A 19,774-nucleotide genomic window follows, 5' to 3' on the forward strand; every position below is an offset into this window, starting at 1 on the left:
ACTGGTGCTTCCTGCTTTAATTTTCGCTTATAAGCAGGAATCAGGAGGATAGAGTTGTGGTCGGATTTACCAAAAGGGGGCCGAGGGAGAGCTTTGTACCCATCTCCGTGTGTGGAGTACAGGTGATCTTGAATTTTTTTCCCTCTGGTTGCACATTTAAAATGTTCATAGAAATTTGGTAGAACTGATTTAAGTTTCCATGCATTAAAGTCTCCGGCCACTAGGAGCGCCGCCTCTGGGTGAGTGGTTTCCTGTTTGCTTATTTCCTTATACAGCTGACTGAGTGCGGTCTTAGTGCCAGCATCTGTTTGTGGTGGTAAATAAACAACCACGAAAAGTATAGCTGAAAACACTCTAGCCAAGTAGTGGCCTGAAATTAATCACAATATACTCTACTTCAGGCGAGAAAAATCTAGAGACTTCCTTAGATTTCGTGCACCAGCTGTTGTTTACAAATATGCACAGACCGCCCCCTCTCGTCTTACCGGAGTGTGCTGTTCTATCCTGCCGGTGCAGCGTATATCCCTCTAGCTGAATATCCATGTCGTCATTCAGCCACGATTCCGTGAAACATAGAATATTACAGTTTTTGATGTCCCGTTGGTAGGATATTCGTGATCGTACCTCGTCTAATTTATTGTCCAATGATTGCACGTTGGCGAGTAGTATTGGCGGTAACGGCAGCTTTCCCACTAGCCTTCTCTAGGTCCTGACGAGGCATCCGGCTCTTTGTCCTCTGTACCTGCGTCGCTTCCTCTTGCAAATAACGGGGATGTCGGCCCTGTGGGGTGTTTGGCGAATGTCTTGTGCGTGCTCCTTGTTGTAGAAAACATCTTTGTCTAATCCGAGGTGAGTGATCGCTGTCCTGATATCCAGAAGCTCTTTTTTGCTGTAAGATATGGTTGCAGAAACATTATGTACAAAATACAAATACAAATACAAAATACAAATACAAATAATGCGGGGAAAAAACACATAATAGCACAATTGGTTGGGCGCCCATAAAACTGCTGCCATTTCTTCCGCCGCCATTTTAATCATTCTCATGCTTTGTTCATAAACACTATCTAAAGTAACATTTTATTCCTTCATCTCTCTCTTTGTACAGAATCACATCCATCCCCTCTGAAAATAAAGTTCCCTACCCTGTGTAACTCATATATTTAACGGTATTTATTCAAGACATTATCAATAGTGAGTCTAAAGTTAATTTCTCGTGAGTTCATCAATAGTTAATTCAATCAGTAGTACATTTTTTGCGTCATCACTGTGAGCCATCATGACCCTCGAAAGCCATGACAGCCGCAGTTTAGCTGTGAAGATAACTTTAGCGCCGCCCTAAAACCTCTATCCAAATTCGACACAAACCTTCAAGTAGGTATATAATGAGACATTATATAAACTCTTTATAGTGTTTTAATGCCATTTCACTATCATTCAGTAGCATTCGCGTCCCCCTCCGCAATTTTTAGAGAGACCCTGCGGAGCTTCTTTGATGTCAAATCAACTCATATTGTTGCTACCTTCACTGTTGTGCTAGCTAACATGCTACTGAATGGTGACACTAGTATATTGATATTCATATTGGTATTAAAAGACAGCAACGTATTCACCTAAAAATATAGGTGTTTAGGCAAATCATTAGTTAGCTAGCTATCAGTTGAATTGTGCAAAAATATGATAGCTAACGTTAGCTAGCTAAGCACTAGCCAGTCAGTCAGTGGCGCTACAGATTGAAACTGGTATCAACAAAATGTGTTTCACTCTATCCTATAATACATGACATTGCTAACTAGGCATCATTTAGCTAATAAAATGTTTATTAGGAAGTTTAATTAATAAGTCAGCCACTCACCGGACAACTTTGGTAGGTAGCTAGCTAGATAGCTTGGTTTCCATTTTCCAACAGATGTTTCTAAACCTCCTGATTGGTCATCAACAGTTACTGGTCTTGGAACTTGTTGCCACAGGTTTGTTGAATCCTGAGAGAATAGCCTGCCAGAAAAAAAACTCTTGCTAACTGTTTGCCTCTAGTGTCAATAAATATTATTGTTGCCAAAGGTTTGCTGCAGATTCACCACTTGTGGCAAACATTTGGCAACATTTTGTGGCACACTATTTCATTTGCAGGAAGTTTGCAGCATTCAAATTCATTTTTGGAAGGGATACTGTTCCTTTGAAATTCTGTATACTGTATTTTCACTTAACTAGGCAAGTCAGATAAGAACAAATTCTTATTTTCAATGACGGCCTAGGAACAGTGTTCAGGGGCAGAACGACAGATTTGTACCTTGTCAGCTCGGGGATTTGAACTTCCAACCTTTCTGTTACTAGCCCAACGCTCTAACCACTAGGCTACCCAGCCGCCCCATGAATGAATGAAATTAATGGGACGCTCTCAGAAATTCAGCTTCATTTCCAGTTTGTGTTGATTTCAAAGTTCCAAATCTCAAACAGTAAATACCATTTCAATTCAAATAGTTACCAAGTGTTTACTATTTACCCAATTTCTACTTCAGACACTGTAAAAAGAACTGCTACAGATGTTACAGTTGTTGCCCTCAGACACAGCTTGCTGCTGTGCGCCTTGCCTAAGCGGTGGGATACACCCTACTCATGTGACTTGTGGTCTGTGTGTGTGTATGTTTTTTGCCTCTGCTCTCCAGGCACCAACTAAAGTACTGCTAGCCTACTCCTCTGACCAGAACACCAGCACACAGATCCCAGAAGGGAAGGGCCACTCCCTCACTGTTTTCAAATCGTGTAGCCCGGCCTAGCCTTTAATTCTCTGGGAGACTCACATCTGCAACTACTTTGACCCTGGGAGAAAATAGAAAGTTGGCAGCGTGGCCTGTGATTTGGATGAATATACATATCGAAGCCGGTACTGGAGAGGCCACTAATATAACAGAACTGCTAAAGGGTGGGAGGTCGGGAGGGGCTGCTGGAGGGATGGATGGAGGATCTAAAAAGGAAAGAGCTAGGCTCGAGTGTTTACTGTACTTTGGTTTTACCTCTGTATCATGTTGGATGGACAGAGACATGTCTACAGACCTTCAACAGAGTGAGATTTGGGGGGGAAAATAATGACACATTGGGAGTCGTGGTCCTACATGTAATTATATGGTCAAATCAGCCCATGAATGAATGTGACAAAAGAAATAGAATTAGAATTCTATGAATATGACCGACAAGGCTACTAAACTTACGTTTTGAACGGAAACAGCAACAGCATGTGGACTTTGCATCATAAACTCAAAGCATTGCCCTGGTCTTGACTTTGACATGCGGCTGTTCCATAGATCAAACTATCGTGTAAATTAGGTGGAGTTTTGAGTTAAGTTTAAAAATATAACTTCATTGAAGGAAAAAGTCAGTTCTTCTGACATGGACTTCTGAAGGTTCCTTTAGAAGCTCCTATCATTAATTCAATAGGCAGAGTGATCATTGAGGGGGCATGCTCGGTCCAGGTAATGGTACTGTAGGCCTCTTGATAGCAGACTGCTCCTCCCTCTGTAGTGGTCTGCTTGGGCAGCCCTCTGTAGTCAAGGGTGTATTTACACAGCCAGCATGTTCCAAATGACATGATCCACATATAGACAGCAGCACTGAAGGAGGCTTAGAGGCTGGATAACTTCGGAAAAGTCAAATGAAATACACCAGTTTATTGTTTTAGCTGTACCTTCAATGACCCGCCTAAAAATCATCCTTAGCCTTTTAAGCCTAAATCAAATGGAGTTGATCCACTCTGGAATGGTTTGAGAGTCCATATTACATACAGTTCCTGGCCTTCTCAGATACAGTAGGTGACCACAAGGACCAGCCTTGGCCCTGTTTACCGCTAGAATTTTGGCTTAAGAGTATTTTAACAATGCTTCATTCCAACAACGGCCGAATGTAGAGTGCGTTTCCCAAAACACCATGCAGAGAGAATGTTCGCTAAAGCCGGTGTACACTACATGATTTTGGCCCCGCTTTAGCTGTCCCAGACAAGTTTTTGTGACCGGAGACAAAATCCCCATGTCGTTGCCTACTTGGGGGACACACGTCCATCACAATGCTCATTTAATGTGAGCAGGTCCAAGATGCAATCTGAGGGCTACCAATCCCGTCTTTGACAGCACAACATCTGCAATGCTCTTGTACTGTGAGATGTGTAACGACAAGTTTAGAGAATGGTGAAAAGCGATATCCAGTGAGAGCTTGCCAGAGATGAAGCCAAAGATTAGGACGTATCGCATCACACAGAATGTGTAGATACGATCATCGGTGTAGACTCTGTAGCAGGAGCGATGACTACTACTAATATGCGTTTGTATTTGCCAAAGGGACAAATCGTTAGAGCTCTCAGATCGGATCAAATAAAATTATATTTGTCACATGCGCCAAATACAAAAGGTGGTAGACCTTACTGTGAAATGCGTACTTTTGAGCCCTTAACCAACAAAGCAAGTTTTTTTTTTTTAAGTATGAAAAATGTGCTAAATAAATTAAAGAAAAAAGAGTAACGCAATTAAATAACAATAACGAGGCTATAAACAAGGGTTACCGGTATTGAGTAAATGTGCAGGGGTACGGGTTAGTCAAGGTAATTGAGGTAATATGTACATGTAGGTAGGGGTAGAGTGACTATGCATAGATTGTGAAGTGAAGGAATGTGTGTGTGTGGCATCCATGTGCATGTGTGTATTTTGTGTGTGTCCGTGTGTGTGTGTGTGTGTTAGAATGCCAGTGTGGAATGTGTGGGTAGAGTCCAGTGAGTGTACATCGATCCTGAGCAAGAGAGTCAGTGCCAAAAATAAGAATAAATACGAACAAAATAAGGGGGTTAAGGCAAATAGCCTGGGTAGCCATTTGATTAACTGTTCAACAGTCTAAAGCATGGCTTGGGGGTAGAAGCTGTTAAGCAGCCTTTTTGCCTTTTAGCTCTGACGTTCACAAGCAATGTTATTCAATTCAAAATGTATTGGCTAGATATTTCAACTCTGTAGGCCTACGGCAAGCGTGAATGTCTGACTGAAAATGTTTATGAGGCTGCTTTGAGCCACAGCTCGTTCTAGCTACGTTAACAATCTAATCACATCATCACATAATTGTTTTCGCGAGACAGCGTGGTATAGAGAAACCTCACAACCAGCTGAAGAATCTTGTTGTGTGTGACCCCTGTCTATGAAACATAATTTAGTGTGCGCACCACTACATTGGCTAAACAAAAAAAACTACAGGAAAGATGGTCGTTTAAGGTGAGAGGCTCAGCGATGTTATGATTTTGAAAGTCGTTTAGTGTACCCACACGGCATCTGTGCGTCGTCGAGGAATGTGTCGATACTGATAGGATCGAAAGAAAAGCAGCCCTACTCTCGAATCAACCTACTCCATTCAAATCTTTCCTTAACATTATAATTATTCTGCAATACTGGGGACGGATGAGCTTCTAGAGAGATATTATCACATATGGCTGCAAATACTGAGGCGGCTTATTCTAATGCTTATTCATTAGGCCCACCCTATAATTACCTTATAAAAATGCCCTAAATTAAGATTTGTCACATCATCGGATTCTAATGCTTATTCACTAGGCCTACCCTATAATTACCTTATAAAAATGCACTAAATTAAGATTTGTCACATAATCTGATTCTAATGGTTATAAATTAGGCCTAGCCTATAATTACCTTATAAAAATGCACTAAATTAAGATTTGTCACATCATCTGATTCTAATGGTTATAAATTAGGCCTAGCCTATAATTACCTTGTAAAAATGCACTAAATTAAGATTTGTCACATCATTGCGCACACGTTGTTACATATCATGAAATATATTGAGGCAAAAATTACAGACAGTAGCCTACAATTAGCAAAATTGAACTCGATTGAGTTAACATGAAATTGATTTCAATATGACTGAAAGATATAGGCATGTAGCCAATACTGTATTTATCTGATAATGCAGTCATCTCAGTCTTCATTTGAAGCATATTTTTTATCCTCGGTTTGTAACAATTTCAAAAACATTGGCAACTTTGTGTTTATAGTCAAATTCATTTTGAAATTTTGGAGGTCACAGAGAGACAGATAAACATCTTGATTCTGTGTTTAGCAGAGATCTTCCCTGTATAAAGTGACGCGGAAGGGCAAAATAGCATCTAATGACGCACTTAGCTGTTTTACAAGTGGTCTGAGGCAGCCGGTAAATACAGGCGTTTTCAAGTGCAACTTTAGCAAAGATTGTTTTGGGAAACAGCTCGGAGATTTAACGAGGCTCCTACAAATGTTCTAACGATGAACTTAGCCTTAAGATGCTTTTGGGAAACCGGGCCCTGCTCTTTTCAGGAGAACTTCTGAAAAAGGAGCTTACGGAAATGATCATCGGAAATGATTCAGACCACTTGAAGTTACAGCCTTATTTTAAAATGGATAAAACAATCTACAAACAATACCCCATAATGACAAAGCGAAAACAGTTTTTTTGAAATGTTTGCACATTTATAATTAAAAAAAACATCAGAAATACCTTATTTACATGAGTATTCAGACCCTTTGCTATGAAACTCGAAATGGAAACAGGTGCATCCTTGAGATATTTCTACAACTTGATTGGAGTCCACCTGTGGTAAATTAAATTGATTGGACATGATCTGGATAGGTAGACACCTGTCTATATAAGGTCCCACGGTTGACAGAGCATGTCAGAGCAAAAACCAAGCCATGAGGTCGAAGGAATTGTCTATAGAGCTCCGAGACAGGATTGTGTCGAGGCACAGATCTGGGGAAAGTTACCAAAACATTTCTGCAGCATTGAATTTCCCCAAGAACACAGTGGCCTCCATCATTCTTAAATGGAAGAAGTTTGGAACCACCAAGACTCTTCCTAGCGCTGACTGCCCGGCCAAACTGAGCAATCGGGGGAGTAGGGCCTTGGTCAGGGAGGTGACCAAGAACCCGATGGTCACTCTGAAAGAGCTCTAGAGTTCCTTTGTGGAGATGAGAGAACCTACAACCATCTCTGCAGCCCCCCACCAATCAGGCCTTTATGGTAGAGTCGCCAGACGGAAGCCATTCCTCAGTAAAAGGCACATGACAGGAGTTTGGCAAAAGGCTAGTCAGGATCGAGGCAAAGATGAACGGAGCAAAGTACAGAGAGATCCTTGATGAAAACATGCTCCAGAGCGCTCAGGACCTCAGACTGGGGCGAAGGTTCACCTTCCAGCAGGACAACGACCCTAAGCACACAGCCAAGACAACGCAGGATTGGCTTCAGGACAAGTCTCTGAATGTCCTTGAGTGGGCCAGCTAGAGCCCGGACTTGAACCCAATCGACCATCTCTTGGAGATACCTGAAAATCAAATCAAATCAAATTGTATTGATCACATACACATATTTAGCAGATGTTATTGTGGGTGTAGCGAATAGCTTGTGTTCTTAGCTCCAACAGGAACACAAGCATTTCACTACACCCGCAATAGCTGTGCAGCAACGCTCCCCATCCAACCTGACAGAGCTTGAGAAGATCTGCAGAGAAGAATAGGAGACATTTCTCAAATACAGGTGTGCCAAGCTTGTAGCGTCATACCCAAGAAGACTCAATGCTGTAATCGCTGACAAAGGTGCTTCAACAAAGTACTGAGAAAAGGGTCTGAATACTTATGTAAATGTGATATTTAAAAAAAAATCTAAAAACCTGTTTTTGCTTTGTCATTATGGGATATGGTGTGTAGATTGATGAGGGGGAAAAACGATTTAATCGATTTTAGAATAAGGTTGTAAAGTAACAAAATGTGGAAAAAGGAAAGGGGTCTGATTACTTTCCGAAGACACTGTATGTTCATCCACCAAAACAAGTATGATCCTTGGTTGAGAGTTGTCTGCCATAGAGGGTCAAACCTGTGGAAAGACTGAAGAGTTTGACAAGAGAGGAAAATAATAATCGTTAAACAGGTGGGTGTAATCCTTAATACTGATTGGTTAAAAGTGCATTCCAGCCGGTGTCTATTCCACAAGTTACCACTGTCTAAATCTATGACATTAAAATGCCTATTTACTCTGTTCCATCTGACTGCGCAACCCACTGTCTCATCAGCCTACAAACTTGATCTCCACGCATCTAGACATTATCTCACATTTCTTTCAGACCAACATTTAGTTTTCAACAGCGGAGATTTGTATAAACCTTACTGTCTGTCTCTCTGACATTTGAAACACTGTTTCAATATTCAAATTCGATCTCCAACTGTCCCATAGTAAGTTAATGAATGTGAAGGGGTCGGGAATCGAGAGAGGCAGCGTTTCCCAGCCAGTCGAAATCATGAATCAGCCGGCATCATTTTTATTGATATATACGAATAAATGTTAATTTAAAAAAGTAAAACGAAATGAAGTGCAGGTAGTTTGCAGTCTTTCCAGCTTCAGTTTGAAGTTATTGTGTTAGCTGTGTTGTTGGCTAGCTCCTCTGAACAACAGCGTCCTAACGAGAGAGCACATTTCTATACCAGGTGAAATCACGCCTCATTAGCTCATTGTTATGGATGTATCCAAATAAATGTCACTAGAAAACAGCTTAAACAAATGTTATTCTGTCTGCACTGTTTGACGTGACCGTAAGTTAGCCGTAGTTGGCTAGCTAGCAAACAAGGGGTAAGAACGTTGCCAGCCAGTATGGCAATGGAACATTTAGAACGAACGACTGGGTCGCGTCCATAGATACAGAACAAAAGACTGAACGACTGGGTCGCGTCTCTGGCAACCAAACCAATAAAACGAACGACCAGCCGGCTTTGGTAGCAACCCTATATTTTTTTTCTGTACTAAAAGGATGAAATAGCATAAACACATTTATCAAAATAACGTTTTTAATAAAAATATGTCAATCATTATTTGAATATTTTGGTAACCCGTTGTAACAAACACAGGCTTCTCGGGCATTATCACTTATATGTCCCACCCACACACTCAATTACTTCGAGGCCGGATTTCAATTTAATTTAGACACTATTTTTCTTTTATTACTGACCTCAAAATTCTGCCTTTAATGTTGCAAATAAACCCATTGATGGGAAAGAAAAATAATGCTGAAACAATTCAGTAGTACAAACCTTCTGTAGTTGTGACATTTTTTATTTTACTTTCTCACATTTGTTTTTCACAAAGGGGTCTAGAAATGGTCAAGATCCAATGCAGTGACAATGATACTAGCCTTTAGCGAACAATACAGCTACCAATAAAAAATAACAGCAATAATAATATAATAGTACATTAGAACAACAATTAGTTAATGTCTTGATAATATTTATAAAGGAAAAAAAGTGACCCATGATGTAAAGAGGTCATTAGTCCGTTGTCAGGTGGTTGTTGGGTGGCTTTTAGGGAAGCATCCACCAGTCTCCATCCACCATCTTCTCCTTTAATTCTCTACATCTATCATTCTGTTCTTCGATATCTTCTGTCCACTAACCAGCCTTCAATGTACGCTAAATCGCCCCAAAAACATTAAATATTTAATTGACAGGTGGCACATAATCCCCGTACCCCAAAAAAGTTTACAATAGCCTACTACAGCTCACGATTGACTGTCATGCAACACATTTTAAAAGTGCGTTGTTTAAATCCGCATAAATAACCCTCACGTTTTCAGATAAACCCTGCTCCAAGTTCTATGAGCAATACAGCCTTTCTGTGTGTATTTCAACACGGTTTAACAGGCAGAGTATATAACCCTCTACGTATGTTTCTCTACATCTGTCTCTCTCTACCTGCTGAAGAGTTTCATGAAGCTCTGGAAGCCGTCCTCTCCAAAGAAGTCGAAGGAGCCCTGTGAGGTGCCCAGGTGAACCAGCAACAGCACCAGCAGCACCACCACCAACAGGGGCACCAGCAGGTTCCAGCCTGCCGCCAGGATGTTGTACCACTTGGCCTTGTCCGAGCACTCCTGGGCCAGCTGCAAGTTCCCCTGGGTCTTCTGGTCCCTGGCCTGGACGGGAGAGAGGAGCAATTGTTAAAAGCGATGTAAGCACTGTAATGTAAGTGCTACCCTAAGTTTATTTCATTGAATTGAGAGAGAGCGTGAGATAGAGAGCGAGAAAGTTGATTTTATTGATGGGGCTTAAATTAGGAGAGGCCTCGGGTGTAGGTTCTCTAATGTTATCATCATGAAAGGTTTTAGGATGTTTTTTTCAATCTCTGTGTAACAGTATAACTTTAGTACGTCCCCTCGCCCCGACCCGGGCGCGAACCAGGGACCCTCTGCACACATCAACAACTGACACCCACGAAGCATCGTTACCCATCGCTCCACAAAGGCCACGGCCCTTGCAGAGCAAGGTGCAAACCTACTTCTAGGTTTCAGAGCAAGTGACGTAACTGATTGAAATGCTACTAGCGCGTACCCGCTAACTAGCTAGCCATTTCACATCCGTTACACTCACCCCCCTTTCAACCTCCTCCTTTTCCGCAGCAACCAGTGATCCGGGTCAACAGCATCAATGTAACAGTATAACTTCAGTACGTCCCCTCGCCCCGACACGGGCGCGAACCAGGGACCTTCTGCACACATCAACAACTGACACCCACGAAGCATCGTTACCCATCGCTCCACAAAAGCCGCGGCCCTTGCAGAGCAAGGTGCAACCCTACTTCTAGGTTTCAGAGCAAGTGACGTAACTGATTGAAATGCTACTAGCGCGTACCCGCTAACTAGCTAGCCATTTCACATCCGTTACATCTGGATATGGTTCAAATGGAAAGTATGTAATAATGACACGGGTAATATATTCATGTAAAATATGTATTTTTTTCTTCATATTTAGATCTGTGTCCATATTATCCATGTGTTTCTAGTGGATAGACTATATGGTTCAAAAAGTGGATGGACTATATGGTTCAAGAGAAAATAGCGTGAGTTAATGAAAAAAGCATTTATTAACAATGTCCGTTTTTTTCTGCAACACTTCCAGCTATTGACTTTTTTCACGACTGCCACCAGTTTGCCGACAAAAGCATATACAACAAAGACATATTGACATAGTAAAATAAATAAAAGTGTGTAAAAATATATATAAATCATATTTAATACTGAAACCCTCATATTAAACACCAACGGTATTCACTAAATTTATGGGTTACATTTAGGATAATGTTTTACAACTTTGTCATTCTATTTTTGTAATCATATTTTATATTACATTTCATGAAATCCTTGAAAGTTTCCAAAATTACAGTAGTTTACTGGTAAGCGTTGAAAGTTACCAGTAATATACCCTTCCTTTTCAACCTACACAGGCCCACCATGTAGGTCTTATGACCAGGTTAATACACCTGTATTTCTTGACGAATACACTGTTTGAAGTCTGCCCTGCTTAAGTTAGTAATTGTACTGGTAAAACATTGGTCTAAGACATTTGGCATATTTCTGGCCACTAATAACATATCTGGTTTATTTGGAGAAACATTCAGTCGGCTTTAGACACTGATTTTAGGTCAGTTTTTCTCCCCCAAATAGTTAGGTTTAGAGTTGGAATTGGATGGCAAACTGATCCTAGATCTGTGTCTACATTCACAATTCTCTCTCGTATGGGACCCCTTCTACCATGCTAGTCTTTAATCTCCCATCAGCACTTGCCTATTAGTAAGATGCCAATTACGCCAGTTTTAAACTCTTCAGTCAGGCTGCCGGTGGCGGTGCCAATCTCTAATTTGGGCTCTGTTTCATTACAGGGGAAGTGATTTTGGGCCACTGTGCCATTCCCAGTCCACATCCCCCATTCCTGTGGTGCAGGACACACGGACTCCCTCATCTAGTTTGGCTTACGGAGAAGCCTTAGACAGCACATGAATCTTACAGGAGACTCAATATTACTACAGTTACATAGTACTGTATGGCAGCTGTAAACGTGGACTTTAAACGGATGCAATTTAACACTCATTATTTGTGTTCAACTTATGCTGGCTGTTCAACCTATCTCTGTGTTGCTTCTATTTTAGCTAACAATATAACAGCTACAACATAATCATTAGTGAGACAGGTTTAAATAGAGACTTGGGGAAAGAGAGAGAGAGAGAGAGAGACATGGGGAAAGTGAGAGAGACATATACCTTGTAAAGAACTCACCTTAATTGAGTAGATAAGAGCCATGAATCCCAGACAGCAGAAGTTGACATATAGGGTGTTGCACAGGGACCAGACTAGGTAGTCACTGGGTGGCTTCTTGCCTGCCGTGCCCATATTCACCACAGTGGAGCCCGCCGGCTTGCGGGCCGACTTGCAGCTGGTGAGAGGGGTGCAGTCGGACGGGTAGTTGTATGTGTGGTTGTCCATTCTTTTGGCTTCTTCAATTCTTGTTGTCTGGTCCTGAATGTCCTTGATTTGTTGAAAAGAAGCTGGCTAATTCTGTGACCTCTGCTGAGATGGCGTCTCCTAGTGTGTCATGGCTCCTGTGTGGGGCTTTTATGCCCCTGTGGAGGGTGGTGACAGTGAGAGGGCGCGTTGGGCAGGGACCTGTAGGCCTGTCATTATGTGGTCGGGCCTCTGGGACAGACCAAGGGATAAGAGAGAGCGAACAGAGAGAAGGAAAGACTGAAACAGACAGACAGACAGAGAGCGAGAGAGAGAACGAGAGAGAGGAAGGGAGAGAGAGAGAGAGAGACCAGTTTGTTGAATTCAGATCAGGGGTCTCTAATTGGATAGATAGGTGTGCAGGCTTTTGTTCCAGCACTAACACACCTGATTCAACTACTGTAATCATGGTCCAGATTGAAGACAGTGAATAGTTGATTATTTGACAAGTTTGTTAGGTCTGGGCTCGCTCGCTCAAACTGTCACAAAGAGCTGCCTGGGATTGAGTTGGCGATCCCGTGTTTAGAGAGCCTCGTTACTATAGAGTTGGATCCTTAGCTAGCTGAAGTCATTACAGTGACTAATACACACTTTCTGCTGTCCTCAGTGTGAGCATTGTTTAACCCTATTCAGGATGGTACTTGTACACTTAAATGATCATTTCAACTAGAGCTGGATTATGTAAAGCATTTGTAGCCAAACATGTATATACAGTGCATTTGGAAAGTATTCAGACTACCTGACTTTTTCCACATTTTGTTACATTTCAGCCTTATTCTAAAATGGATTAAATAAAACATTTTCCTCATCAATCTACACACATTACCCCATAATAAGAAAATGAAAAAGTTTTTTAGAATTTTTAGCAAATGCATTAAAAATATAAAACAGAAATACCTTATTTACACAAGAATTCAGACCTTTTGCTATGTGACTCGAAATTCAGCTCAGGTGCATCCTGTTTCCATTGATCATCCTTCAGATGTTTCTACAACTTGATTGGAGTCCACCTGTGGTAAATTCAACTGATTGAACATAATTTGGAATGGCACACGCCTGTCTATATAAGGTTCCACAGTTGGCAGTGCATGTCAGAGCAAAAAAAACAAATAAATAGTTTATAGAGGTTGAAAAGGTTTGGCATGGGCCCTCAAATCCTCAAAAAGTTATACAGCTGCACCATTGACAGCATCTTGACTGGCTGCATCACTGCTTGATATGGTAACAACACCGCCCTTGATCGCATGGCGCTACAGAGAGTGGTGCTGTTACCATACCAAGCAGTCAATATGCTATAAATTGTTAGACTTCAGACACCCAAGCCATAAACTGTTTTTCTACTTCTGCACGGCAAGCGGTACCAATGCATCAAGTCTGACACCAACAGCCTCCTGAACAGCTTCAACCCCAAAGCTATAAGACTGCCAAAAAGCTAACAAAATGGCTACACGGATTATCTGAGTTGACCCTTGTATTTTATTTTTACACTGTCTCTATGCACACTCACAGGACTTTACATACTCATGCACACTGACACTCCAACAAACACACACTCAATTTGCTCACACACACATAACATCACTTGGTTAAGCTTTCAAAGTGTCCGTAGAGTTTTTTTACTCTGAGAATTAGATCCTAACACAATGTACTTGTGCATGTGACATTAAAACTTGAAACAGTGCTGCTCCCTACTGGGGAACCATGGCAGTGTCAAACGGAGGTTGAGTATCGGTCATCTGAAATGAGACGAGAGCGCCCTCCTCTGGCCTATTGTCTACTGTACCCGATGAATATCTAAAGAACATCAGTCTACAGCACATATCGTACAGCTTTGGTCGTCTTAAAAAGATAAAACTTCTTGTTGAAATCTCCTGTTTAAAACCAAAAAAATGTCAGGGCAACGCTTCGAGTTGTACTTTTTATGTACAGTATTTTTATGAACAGATAATAGAAAAGAAAATATCAGAATAATAGAAAGGTCAAATGATCATACAGGTGCAAAAGCAGCAAGAGTGATGGGAAAACATTGTAATTACAGGCACTTTGTTAAAGCGGACAAGTTCATTTAAGACGTGACATGGAGCATCAATTTGGGCTCAGTGGTTCATACATAGGCTACATACAAACACACACACATAGTGTTGCACAGAATACCGAAATGTCTGTACTTTTTCGATACTAGACCATGAAAAACGGTTCAATTCTAAATTTGCTCTTACTTTCGGCACTTCTGTCAAATGTGTCTCACGGATCAACTCTGTCCACCAGCGCAACCAGTCCACTTATAGCAGGAAATAATGTGACACGGCATATAGAAATGTTGAAACCGTTAATTACTGTCCCATACGGAAAAGTTATATATGGGCATACAGTGGGGCAAAAAAGTATTTAGTCAGCCACCAATTATGCAAGTTCTCCCACTTAAAAAGATGAGAGAGGCCTGTAATTTTCATCATAGGTACACTTCTAACTATGACAGACAAAATGAGAAAAAAAAATCCAGAAAATCACATTGTAGGATTTTTAATGAATTTATTTGCAAATTATGGTGGAAAATAAGTATTTGGTCACCTACAAACAAGCAAGATTTCTGGCTCTCACAGAGGCTCCTCTGTCCTCCACTCGTTACCTGTATTAATGGCACCTGTTTGAACTTGTTATCAGTATAAAAGACACCTGTCCACAACCTCAAACAGTCACACTCCAAACTCCACTATGGCCATGACCAAAGAGCTGTCAAAGGACACCAGAAACAAAATTGTAGACATGCACCAGGCTGGGAAGACTGAATCTGCAATAAGTAAGCAGCTTGGTTTGAAGAAATCAACTGTGGGAGCAATTATTAGGAAATGGAAGACATACAAGACCACTGATAATCTCCCTCGATCTGGGGCTCCACGCAAGATCTCACCCCGTGGGGTCAAAATGATCACAAGAACGGTGAGCAAAAATCCCAGAACCACACGGGGGGACCTAGTGAATGACCTGCAGAGAGCTGGGACCAAAGTAACAAAGCCTACCATCATTAACACACTACGCCTCCAGGGACTCAAATCCTGCAGTGCCAGACGTGTCCCCCTGCTTAAGCCAGTACATGTCCAGGCCCGTCTGAAGTTTGCTAGAGAGCATTTGGATGATCCAGAAGAAGATTGGGAGAATGTCATACGGTCAGATGAAACCAAAATAGAACTTTTTGGTAAAAACTCAACTCGTCGTGTTTGGAGGACAAAGAATGCTGAGTTGCATCCAAAGAACACCATACCTACTGTGAAGCATGGGGGTGGAAACATCATGCTTTGGGGCTGTTTTTCTGCAAAGGGACCAGGACGACTGATCCGTGTAAAGGAAAGAATGAATGGGGCCATGTATCGTGAGATTTTGAGTGAAAACCTCCTTCCATCAGCAAGGGCATTGAAGATGAAACGTGGCTGGGTCTTTCAGCATGACAATGATCCCAAACACACCGCCCGGGCAACGAAGGAGTGGCTTTGTAAGAAGCATTTCAAGGTCCTGGAGTGGCCTAGCCAGTCTCCAGATCTCAACCCCATAGAAAATCTTTGGAGGGAGTTGAAAGTCCGTGTTGCCCAGCAACAGCCCCAAAACATCACTGCTCTAGAGGAGATCTGCATGGAGGAATGGGCCAAAATACCAGCAACAGTGTGTGAAAACCTTGTGAAGACTTACAGAAAACGTTTGACCTCTGTCATTGCCAACAAAGGGTATATAACAAAGTATTGAGATAAACTTTTGTTATTGACCAAATACTTATTTTCCACCATAATTTGCAAATAAATTCATTAAAAATCCTACAATGTGATTTTCTGGATTTTTTTTTCTCATTTTGTCTGTCATAGTTGAAGTGTACCTATGATGAAAATTACAGGCCTCTCTCATCTTTTTAAGTGGGAGAACTTGCACAATTGGTGGCTGACTAAATACTTTTTTGCCCCACTGTATATCGTGGAAACATATATGCATATATATACTTATAGATGTATTGTTAAAATATACAATAATTGGCCAGTTTCATATAAGTTAAATATTTCTAACTTATATACATAAATGTATATGTACATATGTATAATACTTACACTACCGGTCAAAAGTTTTAGAACACCTACTCATTCGAAGGGTTTTTCATTATTTTCATAATTTTCTACATTGTAGACTAATAGTGAAGACATCAAAACTATGAAATAACACATATGGAATCATATAGTAACCAAAAAAGTGTCAAACAAATCAAAATATATTTTATATTTGAGATTCTTCAAATAGCCACCCTTTGCCTTGATCACAGCTTTGCACACTCTTGGCATTCTCTCAACCAGCTTCATGAGGTAGTCACCTGGAATGCATTGCAAATAACAGGTGTGCCTTTCTTTCTTTCTTAATGCGTTTGAGCCAATCAGTTGTGTTATGACAAGGTAGGGGGGTATACAGAAGATAGCCCTATTTGGTAAAAGACCAAGTCCATAATATTATGGCAAGAACAGCTCAAATAAGCAAAGAGAAATGACAGTCCATCATTACCTTAAGACATAAAGGTCAGTCAATACAGAACATTTCAAGAACTTTGAAAGTTTCTTCAAGTGCAGTCGCAAAAACCATCAAGCGCTATGATGAAACTGTCTCTAAAGAGGGCCGCCATAGGAATGGAAGACCCTGAGTTACCTCTTCTGCAGAGGATAAGTTCATTAGAGTTACCAGCCTCAGAAATTCCAAGCCAAATAAATGCTTCACAGAGTTCAAGTAACAGACACATCTCAACATCAACTGTTCAGAGGAGACTGTGTGAATCCGGCCTTCATGATCAAATTGCTGCAAAGAAACCACAAAGGACACCAATAAGAAGAAGAGATTTGCTTGGGCCAAGAAACACAAGCAAAGGACATTAGACTGGTGGAAATTTGTCCTTTGGTCTGGAGTCCAAATAAGAGATTTTTGGTTCCAACTGCCGTGTCTTTGTGAGACGCGGTGTGGGTGATCTCCGCATGTGTATTTCCCACCGTAAAACATGGAGTAGGTGTTATGGTGTGGGGGTGCTTTGCTGGTGACACTGTCTGTGATATATTTAGAATTCAAGGCACACTTAACCAACATGGCTACCACAACATTCTGCAGCGAAACACCATCCCATCTGGTTTGGGCTTAATGTGACTATCATTTGTTTTTCAACAGGACAATTACCCAACACACCTTCAGGCTGTGCAAGGGCTATTTTACCAAGAAGGAGAGTGCTGGAGTGCTGCATCAGATTACCTGGCCTCCACAATCCCCTGACCACAACCAAACTGATGGTTTGGAAAAGCAGCCAACAAGTGCTCAGCATATGTGGGAACTCCTTCAAGACTGTTGGTAAAGCATTCCAGGTGAAGCTGGTTGAGTGAATGCAAAGCTGTCATCAAGGTAAAGGGTGGCTATTTGAAGAATCTCAAATATAAAATATACTGTATTTTGATTTAACATTTTTTTAGTTACTACATGAATCCATATGTGTTATTTTATAGTTTTGATGTCTTCACTATTAATCTACAATGTAGAAAATTGTTTTAAAAAAATTACCCCAAAAAACTTTGAATGAGTAAGTGTTCTAAAACTTTTGACCTGTAATGTATATGCTCATATATGTGACACATGTAGTATTAAAATGTTTATTACATACATTATACAGTACGTCCAATATATCTCATAATACAGTACCAGTCAAAAGTTTGGGCACACCTACTCAATCAAGTGTTTTTCTTTATTTTCACTATCTTCTACATTGTAGAATAATAGTGAAGACATCAAAACTATGAAATAACACATATGGAATCATGAAAATAGTAAAAAATAAAGAAAAACCCTTCAATGAGTAGGTGTGTCTAAACTTTTGACCCGACAAGGCCAACATCCCCGTTATTTGCAAGAGGAAGAAACACAGGTACAGAGGACAAAGAGCGGGATGCCTCGTCAGGACCCGGAAAAGGCGAGTGGGAAAGCTGCCGTAACTGTCAATACTACTCGCCAACGTGCAATCATTGGACAATAAATTAGATGAGGTACGATCATGAATATCCTACCAACGAGATATCAAAAACTGTAAAATCCTATGTTTCACGGAATCGTGGCTGAATTACGGATATTCAGCTAGCGGGATATACGCTGCACCGGCAAGATAGAACGGCACACTCCGGTAAGACGAGGAGGGGGAGGGGGGGGGTCTGTGCATATTTGTAAACAACAGCTGGTACACGAAATCTAAGGAAGTCTCTAGATTTTGCTCGCCTGAAGTAGAGTATATTGTGATAAATTGCAGGCCACACTACTTGGCTAGAGAGTTTTCAGCTATACTTTTCGTGGCTGTTTATTTACCACCACAGACAGATGCTGGCACTAAGACCGCACTCAGTCAGCTGTATAAGGAAATAAGCAAACAGGAAACCACTCACCCAGAGGCTCCTAGTGGCCAGAGACTTTAATGCAGGGAAACTTAAATCAGTTCTACCAAATTTCTATCAACATGTTAAATGTGCAACCAGAGGGAAAAAAATTCAAGATCACCTGTACTCCACACACAGAGACGCGTACAAAGCTCTCCCTCGCCCTCCATTTGGTAAATCCGACCACAACTCTATCCTCCTGATTCCTTCTTATAAGGAAAAATTAAAGCAGGAAGCACCAGTGACTCGGTCTGTAAAAAAGTTGTCAGATGAAGCAGATGCTAAACTACAGGACTGTTTTGCTATCACAGACTGGAACATGTTCCAGGATTCTTCCGATGGCATTGAGGAGTACACCACATCAGTCACTGGCTTTATCAATAAGTGCATCGAGGACGTCATCCCCACAGTGACTGTACGTACATACCCCAACCAGAAGCCATGGATTACAGGCAACATTCGCACTGAGCTAAAGGGTGCAGGACTCTAACCCGGAAGCTTACAAGAAATCCTGCTATGCCCTGCGACGAACCATCAAACAGCCAAAGCGTCAATACAGGGCTAAGTTTGAATCATACTACACCAGCTCCGATGCTCGTCTTATGTGGCAGGGCTTGCAAACTATTATAGACTACAAAGGGAAGCACAGCCGTGAGCTGCCCAGTGACACAAGCCTGCCAGATGAGCTAAATCACTTCTATGCTCGCTTCGTATGGCAAGCAACACTGAGGCATGCATGAGAGCATCAGCTGTTCCGGACAACTGTGTGATCACGCTCTCCGTAGCCGACGTGAGTAAGACCTTTAAACAGGTCAACATACACAAGGCTGCGGGGCCAGACGGATTACCAGGATGTGTGCTCCGGGCATGTGCTGACCAACTGGCAGGTGTCTTCACTGACATTTTCAACATGTCCCTGATTGAGTCTGTAATACAAACATGTTTCAAGCAGACCACCATAAATGCCGAAATGACTACAGGACCCGTAGCACTCACGTCCGTAGCCATGAAGTGCTTT

The 19,774-nt window shown here is 41.4% G+C and overlaps 1 protein-coding gene across 1 annotated transcript; it reads right to left on the reverse strand.

Annotated features, from left to right (window-relative positions):
- Positions 1–9,240: 9,240 nt before the first annotated feature.
- ifitm5 (interferon induced transmembrane protein 5) lies at positions 9,241–12,313 on the reverse strand. Its single transcript, XM_039016896.1, has 2 exons — positions 12,107–12,313; positions 9,241–9,970 (listed from the first exon to the last, which is right to left on the reverse strand). Exons 1-2 carry the CDS (start codon positions 12,311–12,313, stop codon positions 9,749–9,751), a joined length of 429 nt encoding a protein of 142 aa, XP_038872824.1. The 3' UTR covers positions 9,241–9,748.
- Between the last annotated feature and the right edge of the window lie 7,461 nt (positions 12,314–19,774).

This window comes from Salvelinus namaycush, chromosome 21 (genome assembly GCF_016432855.1).
Source record: "Salvelinus namaycush isolate Seneca chromosome 21, SaNama_1.0, whole genome shotgun sequence".
NCBI classification, from domain to species: Eukaryota; Metazoa; Chordata; class Actinopteri; order Salmoniformes; family Salmonidae; genus Salvelinus; species Salvelinus namaycush.